Consider the following 12,254-nt stretch of genomic DNA (forward strand, 5'->3'; position numbering starts at 1 on the left):
ACTTGTCAAAGGGGAGCAATTTTGACCTTGTTAGATGAAGTTGTGAAGATTAGCCAGTATTAGCAACATGCTCTGAAGATGAGCAGTCCTGATTACATAAGGGCTAATTAGAAGCTGTTGATTTCTCCTTCTGGAGAGGCTCAGCAGTGTTAATTAGCAGGATAAGCCCAGCAAGCCTGGGCACACACCTGGGACATCTGCACCTTGTCCAGATACGACAGCACAGCTACTGCAGACACACAGGAACAACGAAAACACTTTTCCAGCTTTTTTTCTTCTCCAGCATGGACTCACCAACCCTTTAGAGAAGCTGGGAAGAAGCATTACAAAGAAGGCCCCACAGACCCAGCGGTGACTCCCCAAACTCCCTGTCATGGAGTTAACCAGGCAGGGACAAACTTTGTTAGGCACAGAAACAACAGGGAAAAGAAGGTTCCATTTAGCACCTGCAGTCCACCCTCCCCCTGCTGAGCTCACCTGCCCCACTGCCTTACTCATCTTCAGCATTTCCAGGCACAGCAGGCTGGGAGATGGGCAGCTCCAGCCCTGGGTCTCAGGATTATTGACACAGCAAAGCGAGGAGCTGGACAGGGGCACAAACAAGGCAGGAGTCACTTCCAAACCAGGGCGTTACAAATCCACACAAGTCAACGAGAACTTAACATGACTTAGAGTAGTTGATCTTCACAGAATGGTTGGGGTCAGCCAGGACCCCTGGAGGACACCTGGGCCAAGCCCTGTTCAAGCAGAGTCACCCAGAGCTGGTTGCTTGGGACCATGTCCAAGTGGCTTTTGAGTATGTGCAAGGTGGGAAACTGGTGGACTGTGCTCAACCTCACAGTGCAAAAATTTTGCTCATTTCCTCAAAAGGAAAAGGATCTTTGCACTCTCACCTTTGCAAATGATCATCCCTTAAGAGTAAGACTATTAAGTCTATATAATTCTTTTCCTAGACTGGATCTGATAACTTTTACAAGGCTGTATAAATTCATCAACTCCAGGAAAGCAGCCGTTTGCTACAAAGCAGTATTTTGTTTCTGTACAAAACAGGACTTCCACAATTGCCCATCCCCACTTTCAGGGTTCTCAAGGTGAAGAACCCAACCTGTGCCAGTTCAGTATGAGGAAGCACAAGGCTGCCCCAGCCTCTGTTAGACTCCAGCTACTGAAGGTGCCACCCTGAGAAGCCAAGTGAAATCTGTGTACAGCCAAGGATGAGGAGGAATTCACTGATCACGCTTGACTACACATTTCAGCAGAAGTGCAAGACTATTGCACATGGCTGGTCTTTAGATCTTATTAGCAGAGAAAGGCTTAGATGATTGGAAGAATTTCAATTTTTTACTGGATGAATCAGAAAGAGGAGGAAGGGAATTACATGTGGATGAGTTCAGTTCTTCAGCTGTTATGGAAAATGCAAGAGCACTACACATCTCTCAGTACTGAGTAAATGAATTGTTTGGGCTGGAAGGGACCCAAAAGCCCATCCAGTTCCAACCCCCCTGCCACGGGCAGGTTCACCTTCCACTAGACCAGGTTGCTCAGAGCCCCATCCAACCTGGCTTTGTGGAGCATCCATAAACTCTGGGCAGCCTGTTCCAGTGTATCACTGCCCTGAAGAATTTCTTCCTATTAACTGTAAAACTACTGTCTTGCAGTTTGAAGCCATTGCCCCATGTCCTGTCAATACATGGCCTTGTGAAATGTCCCTTTCAAGTCTCAGAAACTCCCACCACAAATCATCCAGAGAATCTGCACTTGCCTTTAAGCCCTTCTGAAAGCCTCACCACTGGAAGGCAGGACCTCAGTTATCCCACACTGTTGAACTGCACATGCCCTCACACATCTCCTTTAAAACTCTTAGCAGCTGGCACGCCTCAAGAAGCAATGCAGTAGCTATTATGGGGGTTAGACTGATGCCAACACACCTACAGCCAGAGTCTGACAAAAAAATGGAGAAGATGTGGTCACTGAGGTTTGTGTTACTCCAGAATTTCCACCCTGTGACGCAGAACACAAGACACTGTGTCCATGATGCCACAGCCTCAGGTCATGCAACAGCTCATCAGTCCTGGGGATCAGGCACTGAAGGACACACTGACTGACACACCCTGTGCTGTGCTCCCCAGGCCATGCTCTGCATCCTCAGCCATTCCACTGCCAGCCAAGCAACCCTCGCTGCAATGCTGCAGGTTCTTGGGCAGGGAACAGCCCAGCTCAGTCTGGTTCCAAAATCAAAGCATGATCGTTTCCCCGAACAAGCTCTCTGCTGAACTCCAGCAATCCATCATGCATAACAATCATCCAGCTACTCAACCTGTGCTTGGCACAAGGTGTGAGAATTCATGGAATATGGGGGTTTTTTTTACCACTTAATCTCATGATGACAAAAGAAAATACCAAGCTTTCCAACATACCATTTGAGAGGTTCAGACCATTTTTGTATCATATGAGGGAACAACTGCACATAGAAAATAAAGGAGCAAAATGCTTCACTTGTATCTTTTAGCACAGACTGGAAGGTAAAAGGTAATTCTGATTGCAAAAACACTCCAACTTTTCCTTTCTATCTACTCCTGTCAGAAATTTAAGTTTTCAAAAGAACACAAAAATGCAGACAAAACACTTCATTTAATTAACTGTTCCCCAAATCAGCCCTGCTTTTTTACTGTTTTGGGATTTGTTCTGCTTTTCAATACAAAGTAGGTCAACTGCAAATTTTTAAAATATATAGTTGTAAGTAGTTTGTTTCCAGGCTTGGGAGATTATGGTTTACTAAGCCTCCAGTCCAAAAGCCAAGGAAAAGCCTGAAGTTGGTCAGGGAAAGCTGTGCAGGAGCCCTGAACTCTGCACAGCCAGGCAGCAGGAGGCTGCTCACCTCCACCAGGAGCACAGAATTCACACAAACAGCCCACACTCATTTGTTCAGGACGTGCAATTTATTTTAAATGACATTTTTGTTCTCTTAACAAGTCTACGCTTGTGACCTGGATAAATCCACTCCATCCTGACAGCACTGCCAGTCACAAGTCTGCGTGAACAGTCCGTAGCGCAGGAACTCGGGGCGGCTCTGCTCACCCTTTACTCAACGGTTACAGAGGAAAAACACAGAGCAGGTTCTGACTGAAACCCAGGACTTCCCTTCCAAATAAAGCTGGCACTTGTCTCTCCTTCCCGTGACCGGGCACAAAGCAAAGCAGAGCTGCTTGGCCAGCCTGGAGTTCCAGTAGCAAAAACGTTTGGGATCATTCGCAAACAACTTCCCGAGCAATAGTCAAACAATCCATTGGCTCCAAGGATCTCACGCCTCCTCTTAAGGTCAGCAGGTGAACATTTTTCACAAAGAAAAAAAAAAACAAAAATCCTTGATATGGAGTAATCAACGAAAAATTATAAACAGAACATTTAAGGTTTGCAGCTATTTTATTTACAAGTATACATTTAACACAAAGAAACACTGATATCCAAGCCTAGTTAATAGTAGTGTAACAATATGCATCATTTTGATGATTATTCTAACCAACAAACTACACTGAAAAATTAATGCCAGTAAAATTCTTGGTCATAATATTAAGAAATACAATATATAAATTGAAAATATGATTGCTTAAAATTTGAAGATGGAAGTGAAGCCATTTGCACAGGAGTCAGAGTTTAACATAATCTGAAGGGAAAGGCTCCAAACCAACTGTTTATCTTTCAGGTTAACAGAAGAAAAAAAAATTGAAAAAAAAAAAAAGGAAAAACAAACAAAAAAAAGAAGCATAGTTTATCCTTAAAGATAATGGGCAGTTTTGCTTCTTCAGGTAGAATGTATTCCCAGTGTTTTCAGGTTCTGCAGTGGAATTACATTACTGAGCATGAAGACTTCCCTTGTGAAGCTGCCCCATCGATTTTTTCTGCCTCCAAAATTATCCTCTTAAAAACATCAACGGCAGTCTGCAAAGAGAGAGCACACATTTAGGAGGGAAGGCGGGACTGCCCACTTACTGAAAGAATAACTAAAAAACGTTAGCAGTTTTACCAACTACATCAGCAGATAAACGCACATCCAATGCTTATTCCGAAAGTGAGGAGGGCAAACGCAGTAATTTGAGTTTCAAAGGGAAGTGTAAACCCCCATCCACAGCAATCCTCTTCAGGGAGGGCAGGCACAAACTGAGCCAGATTCACAACAGAGCTAATAACTGTAATCACCTTACTTTGCATGGCGAGCCTGTCCTGAGCGACTGACAGCACAGAAGGTTTGGATGCTGTGCTGCTTTGGAGAATAAACCAATCAGTTTGCCCTCAGTAATCTTTAAGATAATGAATAATTTCAGAAGGCAGCAGATTTTTTAGCTCTCAACACTGACTTTCCACAGCTCAGTATGAGGGGTGACTTTACTACTCTTGATTTTCTCACTGTCCCTGTGAGTAAGATCCGTATTAGACACGGTGCAAGGACACTAGCAGAAAGCACAAGCTGAACTGTCACCAATATTAAGCAATATCCTCTGATAAAGTCCTCCTGAGAGAAAAGGGGTTACATTTTAAATAGACTGAACTGCATGACTAGAGCTTCAGTGTGTGAATCTTCAGCTTGGAAATGGTCTCCTGACCATCTCAGACTGACATTTGATCCAACCTCTCGCCATCCACTTATGGAATTCCAGGCACAGGAAAGAATATTCATGATATAAAAGCAGTCATGCTAGAAAGAGGATAAAAAGGGGGTTTTGTTGGTTTTAATCAGCAGGCTGAAGAGCACCCTGTGATTTATGGCTACATATTCTGATTTAACAGATGTTTTTCCACCTCCACAAGATATAATTCTTAACTGGATCACTTCCAAATTAATCTCATTGACTGAAGCCCCACAGCAATCTTAACAAGATTAGACTTAAAGTTTCCTACATTTATATTGTTTGTGCACAGTATAATTCTGGAACTATTTAAAGTACTTCACCAGCTGGAAAATAGGGTATTTCTCCATATAATGCCATATAATAGAGTCTCCTGGAATCCCAACAGAACCTGACAGAAGAGGCTCGTTTAGTTCAGTAATGATACAACATATTTCCTGAGCAAATTAAGACTTTAGGAGAACTATGGCCAGGACTGCAGTTGCTATCAAACTGCTTCCACTAATGAAGAGCTTCCCTTAATCAAAACCTGGTGATACACTGATTTACAAATATACTGCACCACTGTTTCCTTAGAGTTGAAATTTTCAATGGTTTCATTTTCATACATGAAATCTTTTTGCCCACGTTTCACAGCACCCATTAAAAAACCTACACAACTTACTCTGTCAACCAAAAAGCTGCACATTCTCTAAGATGAGCTGTTTGAAGCACTAAGATGTAGGAGTTCACAGGGTTTGTTAATTCATTTCACAGAAAATACGTATTCACTGGGAAGGTTTAATTACTGTCCTACAGCAAACGCCTTAGAATTTGTAATTCAGCTCAAATGTGCTGAAGAGTTTTAGACTGAGCCTTTAAACAACACAGGAAGATGTTTTGTGACAAGGAATAAAGGATGCAGCCAGACTTTATATGCATCTGCCTCCATATGTCCAATTATGGAATATGGGTTACACCTAGCCCACTGGAAGCCATCTGGCTTTTCCCTCTACATTTCTCCCTGAGCAAACAAAAAAGATGCCAGCCTGGGCAACACCTGCTGCCCACAGAGCCCAGCAGTGAGCAGGGGACACCAGAGGCTCAGCTGCTGCTGCAGATGTGCCCTCGGTGTGAGCAGGATGGCAGCTCAGGAGGCAGATTCCCTGCATGGGTAGGGAGTTGGGAATGTGCTGCCAGGAGGCAGCAGGAAGGTGCAACCACCCAAATCCAGCCTGCAGTGCTGGAGTCACCCTTTGGCAACTGTTTTATTATTTCAAAGAGGAAACTCTCAGCTGCTCACACTACTGGTTTATCCTAGCACAGAACTGGGCACAGGAATTTGAATAATAGCCAGGTAAAAGAGGGTTGTTTCCCCCATCCCTTGCCAGTTCAAACATGCCAGATCCCTGGATTCCAAACTACTCTGAAGCATTTACTCAGCAGAGTATCTTCTGAGCTCCAAGACGAAGCTGCCCTTGAAAAAAGCACAACCAAGCAATTGCTTTTTAAGAGAGCTCCATTTTGGTAAGAAGCAAATTTTTTTGCTACTTCCTTGCTCCTTTTGCAATTTACCTAATGCATTTTGCATAACTGGATGAACACAATTTAGTTGTTTGTTACTACCTAAATTCTTCTAGCTTCACCTGGGAAGTAGAAGTTGGCTTCCAGCTTCACTTGGGTTTAAGACCACTTTGGATTCTGGCTGTATTTCCAAGAGTGATGTTATTGCACTGGCATTAAGATGAAGCATTCTACCACAGCCTAGGTGACACTGTGTAGGGAATTCCACAAGAAAGGACTTGAAATTCCTGAAGTTAGCCAAAGCAGTGCACGTCTGGTAATAATTAAGCAGCTTGAGATGACATGACAGTAACAGCCCAGCAGTCATCTCAGAGAAGTCTTTTCCATTAAGTGTCAGGATTGCCTTCCCAAAGCCCAGGGATTTCCCTTGATGACTGATGTGCTGGTGATATGGAGGCTCCTCCCAAAGTCCTGCCAGGTCACCCAGCTCTGGAGGAGCTGGCACATACTCAAGTCTATCTGACCTTGAGAACTCCTGCCAGCCACGATCATTTATCATCACTGCAGCTTTAATCTTTGCCTCTCTCACTTTCCATCTACTCCAAGTCATGCCACTTCTGGGACATGTTATCTTTTGATAACTCTTGGCAGAATAGGCATAGTTTGTTTAAGTTAATCTATAGAACTATTTTAATTGCCCAGTACAATTGAGTTATGCTCCTTGAACTCTCACAGATGCTCCAAAAAGGATTTTCTGGGGGGCTGGGGGAGGCAAAGCAGGAAGACAGAAAAGGGGGAGAAGAGCCTTTGCTATCAGGGACACCCCCTCTCCTCACCACTGTGAAGAACATCATGTACACAACCAATCTCAGAGCACCACACCAGAAATTGTCACATTTCTGCTCCAAATCCTCCAAATACAGATGGGCTTGTTTTCAGAGAGAATTAACAGATATATGCCTAGTCAAGAAGCTTTGAACTCTGTGCTCAAGTTCCAAATCCCTCATCCAGTTTAGCTGATGCCTTAAGCATAAACCAGCTTTCTGTTAAGCAAGCAGAAGCTGAACACTTTTGGAAGGAATTTGGAATTAATCTGGATAGTCAAGTTACATTTACAGTACCAAGCCAGTACAGGTGATTATTTGGATGAACTTCAATGCAGAAAGTGCCAACAGACTTCTTTTTCCAGTAATGTTGGCTTACGTAAAGTGAACACTCAGTACCAGGAAAATGACAACACAGCTTGTTACCACATTCAAAACAAACCCTTTCCCCTGCCCCCAGACTAGACACAGTTTTGGAGGAAGAGAAGATGCCCTGTCCTGACAGAAGTCTATGTATCAGCTCTTCCGATTCTGTCAGGTTAGGATTTGGAGGAGAAAACCTAAATGAGTTCAGAAGTGCTCCTGGTCCAACTCACAGGCAGGGACATTACAATGCCTGGTGTCTCCTCTTCCCCCAGCACCCCACAGCTCCAGACTCCACACTTGGCTCTCAAAACTCAATCTTCCACCTCTTCAGAGCTGGAGATGTGTGAGAAGACTGAGGCAGCTGTGCCAGTGTTGGGCTCCTTCACACTTTATTCCACACATCCCAAGCCTCCAAAGGAAACAACTGTACCACAGAGCCTGAAGGATGGTCACATGCTGCAGGCATCCATCTCAGAAGTGACATCTGATCTGCCAGACTTCTGAAGATGGACAAATTTACCAAGTGTATTATATAGCAGGCATGAAGCAGGAATTGTGTTCAGGCACCTGCCTCTAACAACCTGCTGGTAAATCCAGAGGGATGGAATTTACAGCAACCTGTGATCACGATTCTGAAGGGTCCTGCAGAAAGGAAGACCTTTGACAGCCAGAATGCACAGGACTTTTGAATTCTTTTGGTGGGATTTGTACAGGATTTTGAAAATCTGACATCTAATTGCCATTTTGATTTCCCTGAAGGGTACCACATTTGATATATAAACTCCAGCTGGCAGCTTAATACAGGAGCACAAATACGTGGCAGTACAGGGGATTTTGCCCGTGCAGCAAGTTAACACACAGGACATACCAAGTGTCCTACAAAGCTTGTAGCTTCTTTACATAAATAAACATGACTTTTTTCTTCTTGGTTCAAGAGCAATACAAACTCTAGAAAAGTTATCAATAAGATATTCTTCTGCTGGATATGAATTGCTGTGGTGCTGCACATTGTGAACATATGCCAAATGAAAAAGAGCACAGGCAACTGCTTTGCCTAATCCAGAAGTTATTTAAAATAAAGGGGTGGAGAAAAAGATCAGACATTTTTAACAGGTTTGTTATTTACACTGTCAATTTAATTTCCTTTGGTATGCATTTGAAGCTCTCTAGCATACAGAGAAATTTCATGCTTCCATCATCCCAGTTTTGACAAGGTTAATGCAAGCCTTAGCCAGAAACAGAAATCCTGATAAACTAACTCCAAGTGTTCTATATCTGGTGGCAAAATATAATCCAAGTTTTTCTCTCAGGGAAAAAAATCCAACTTTACTCAATAACTTGCAGAATTGTTGACCATAAACATCAGACAAAATGATCATTGCACCATTAGAGAGACTGAGCCTGCCCTGCACCTTAAAACACAAGGTTCATCCTCTTACACCAACTCACTGCTCTGGCAGCAGTGACTCCTGTTTAAGGTAACAGACCCTCTCCCACCCACCCTGTGGATGTGAGTTTTAATTTGTCACTGAGTGTTCTGATATGTTCAGTGAAGCTGAACTTTCAGTTCTTCACTTCCTCCTCCCATTGACAGTTGCAGGGAAAAACTTGTGTACATAAACCTGAGTGCAGACAGCCGTTCTGCTTCCATCTACACAAAATATCTATACAGTGCATGCAAATATTTTAGCTTCCCTTATTGAGTGAAACTCTGAGTCATCCATTACATTGCTATTTGAATAAAGTGACTCTTGAATCCATTACCTGATTTTCTTTAGCAGAAGATTCCAAGAAAGCTGCATTCCAGGATTCTGCTAAAGCTTTCCCTTCTTCATAGCTGATCACCCTGATCAGAGAAAGAAAAATGTGATTCTTATAACTTGCAGAAGAATTGGAATCTGATATGTCAAGAAATACCTCAGGAGTACCACCAAAGCACTTAGGTGCATTGTCATAGGAATCTTGTGAAGTCTGATCCAAAGCATTTGCTTTTGGCTGCTGTCAAATGCACTTCTGGGCCACGTAAAACTGCTCTGTGACCCAGAACAGCAGTTGTCCCAAAGTATTGCTTTGTTTTCATAATCTGTAATATCATCTGGTATTGCTGCTGTGACAAATACACTTCTGTTACTTACTTTGAAAAAATCCCAGAGTGTTAAATGACTGTCCCTGGAACCTCACAGCAAAAATCAACATTACAACAGAAGTTCATGGTTTGTAGTTCACATTCTGGACACAAGTCCCTTGCCAGTAACTCATTTTAACCTCCAATCTGATTTTAGCTCTGGAAAGCCAAGAACAAACCCAGCGCGTTGCAGCCACAGGAATGCGGGCTGCTGCCTTGCATTTCTCACATTCTGGAGTTCACATACCGTTCCATATGCAGGTCTTTTTTATTTCCAACCAGCATAATGGGTATTCTGTGAAAGAAAGTTCAGAACTTCAGAACAGTTACAGTATACTGAACAAAGCACTAGCAACATGCCTGCAATGAAATGAGATGAAAGTGTCACTACTTACTGGACTTTTCCCACCATATCCAATAACTTGCCATGGATAACTTTTATCACTTCAAAACTGCAAAATAAAGGGATGAAGTCACACATGCACTCTGATGTTTATCCTCAATACCCAATACACAAGCAATTAAATGCATATGTAGGTTGTGTTTAAAACTTACTCTATGTATGCACAACTACACAGATGCTGAAAGTCTTACCCGTTTGTGTAACAACAGCAAACTGGTCCCAGCAGCAGCAGAGACCAGCCTGAGCCTACCCTTACAGCCTCCCCAGTTATGGTATTTGCAGAAATAAATAACATTACCCTGGACTGATGCATCTAACACAGAATCATTCCAAGTCCCTCCCACCTCTCATCTGGTTTGTATATGCAGTGAGAAATTTAACTGCTGCAGTCCAACAACCCTGGATGAGTATGTCAAATTAAAGCAAATTGGAAGAAAAAGTAATTAGTTAGGCAAGCTCCATCATTGTTTTTAACAAATATTCAGTTCATATATAATGAAGTTTTATTTATGTAAAAGCCAAAAGGAGACAAAATTCTAATTTTCTGTGGAAAGTGAGTAAACTGATCTGCAAGATGGCAGTAAAAGAGTGATTATGCAAATACTCTTTGTCTGTTCCCCTACCACGTAGGTGAAGTTTGGATGACAGGAGGTAAGAAGCAGTACTGTAGAATATCAAGTCAAAAACCTCACTAACAAAATCCACTGCATTTGATATTCAGTACTTTTGAGAACAAGCTATAAACGGGGTTGAAGAGCAGATGTTGCACTCCTCTGGTTACACTATGGAAAAAATGCTGGTACATGAAGTGCACAATTTGGATTTAAGAGAGACTTAGGCTCAGGGATGAGACACACAACTGGACAACAGAAAAGGGACCAAAACCTTTTCAGTTTCCAAGGTTGCTAGCTGCAGGCAGTGTCTTGACTTGCACTGCATTTCAATTAGAATTGAAACTCTTAAAAATAGAGCAGCACTCAAACACACTTCCAGCTCAGAGCAATCAAAGACCTGGTGCCTAAAAACACCATTCAAAGCAATAAAACCTCTCCCTTCTAGAACAATAAACTCTACCACATTTAAGATGGATTTTCTGTCAAGCAGGTCAATTTGTCTGACTCCAGCAATAATATCTGAGACTGTGTGGAACACAATGCTTCTCCATGCTCAGCTAATAGTTTCAGTGTATCCTATGGAGAAAATGAGTTCTTTGTAAACAGAAGCATGAGTTACTCTGGCACGAATTGCTACTGGTAACTCAAGAAGGATACTACAGATTACACTGTGGAAAACGTGGAATCAATGAAAAATGTGAAATCAATGAAAGGACTTTAGGGACATAAGGAGCTTATGCTGAAAGAGTATTAAGGAAATTCTAGACTTGAGAACTCATCTTGGATGTTCATAATTATTAAGAAAATAAGAGTTAAATGGAGCTTGGCTGTTATAGAGTCAAAAGGCATCACTACACACAGAACTATGTGACTCTGCAAACTGAAAGAATAAAAATGCTACCAAAAAACCCATCTGCTACAGACCACAAAACTGTTTCTCAATCTGAAGCAATGGGAAAAATCTTAGCACCCTACCCACAGGCTAACTGAATCCCTAGAACAGTACAGTCACTGTTTCCTTTCCCCTATTAGGTGTGTTGTTTCCAGCTAAGCCAGAAAATCAGCACAGCACCCTGGCGAGTCCCTGCCTGAGGCTCCCCTGTACAATGCTGCCAGGTGCTCTTGAACCTGGGCTCTCCATGGCCCCACTTTGGGAACCATCTGCTTGTCTGAGATTGTTCACAACCTTCCTTTTTTAGTGAAAATACTACAAATAAAAAGCTGATCCTTGTTAACAGACCAAGGTGGAAACCACAGGAGAAGTGCTATTTAAACTCCAACACAATTCTGACACAGAAACAAGTTGCTAAGAACTGCCAGGAATGAAACTTGACCAATTAATGTTCTAGAAAGCTTTCCAAATTAATAATGTTGAAATGAGCAAGGACAAAAAGGAACAAGGAGTGACCAATGTAAAAATAGCACCATCACATCAAGCTGTGAAACTGTGAGATTTGGAGACTAAGAGGTCCCTTCCAGTTCTGTCAAGCAAATGGGTTACAGAAAACAGCTCAATGTGTGAAATACAAAAAAAAAAAAAAAAAAATCCCCTTACTAACTGTCAGATAAATGTGTTACACAAAATCATGGAACTTAGCAAGATACAAAATTGGAATTTAATTAAGCTGAACTAGAGCAAAAGCCTCCCAGTAACCTTGCTGCTGAGAGCCTGGACATATAAAAAATGTAGGGCATTAGCTTTCATTCAAGTCCTATTTAAACTTCCCACTGGAGGTTAGCAGAGTAGCTGATAACTTTAAAAAGAGCATTTCTATTAAGTCTGCTGTCAAAGCT

General features: G+C 42.3%; 1 protein-coding gene across 1 annotated transcript in view; it reads right to left on the minus strand.

Annotated features, from left to right (window-relative positions):
- Window positions 1-3,404: 3,404 nt before the first annotated feature.
- RHEB (Ras homolog, mTORC1 binding) overlaps window positions 3,405-12,254 on the minus strand; it is a 38,325-nt gene continuing 29,475 nt past the window's right edge. Inside the window, exons 5-8 of the mRNA XM_053982319.1 lie at window positions 9,839-9,895; window positions 9,691-9,738; window positions 9,083-9,164; window positions 3,405-3,939 (exon numbers count right to left, since the gene is read on the minus strand). Coding sequence (XP_053838294.1) covers window positions 3,847-3,939; window positions 9,083-9,164; window positions 9,691-9,738; window positions 9,839-9,895 — 280 coding nt within the window. The 3' untranslated portion in view covers window positions 3,405-3,846. The remainder of the gene's footprint in view (window positions 3,940-9,082; window positions 9,165-9,690; window positions 9,739-9,838; window positions 9,896-12,254) is intronic.

The sequence above is a fragment of the Vidua macroura genome, chromosome 1, assembly GCF_024509145.1.
Source record: "Vidua macroura isolate BioBank_ID:100142 chromosome 1, ASM2450914v1, whole genome shotgun sequence".
Lineage (NCBI taxonomy): Eukaryota > Metazoa > Chordata > Aves > Passeriformes > Viduidae > Vidua > Vidua macroura.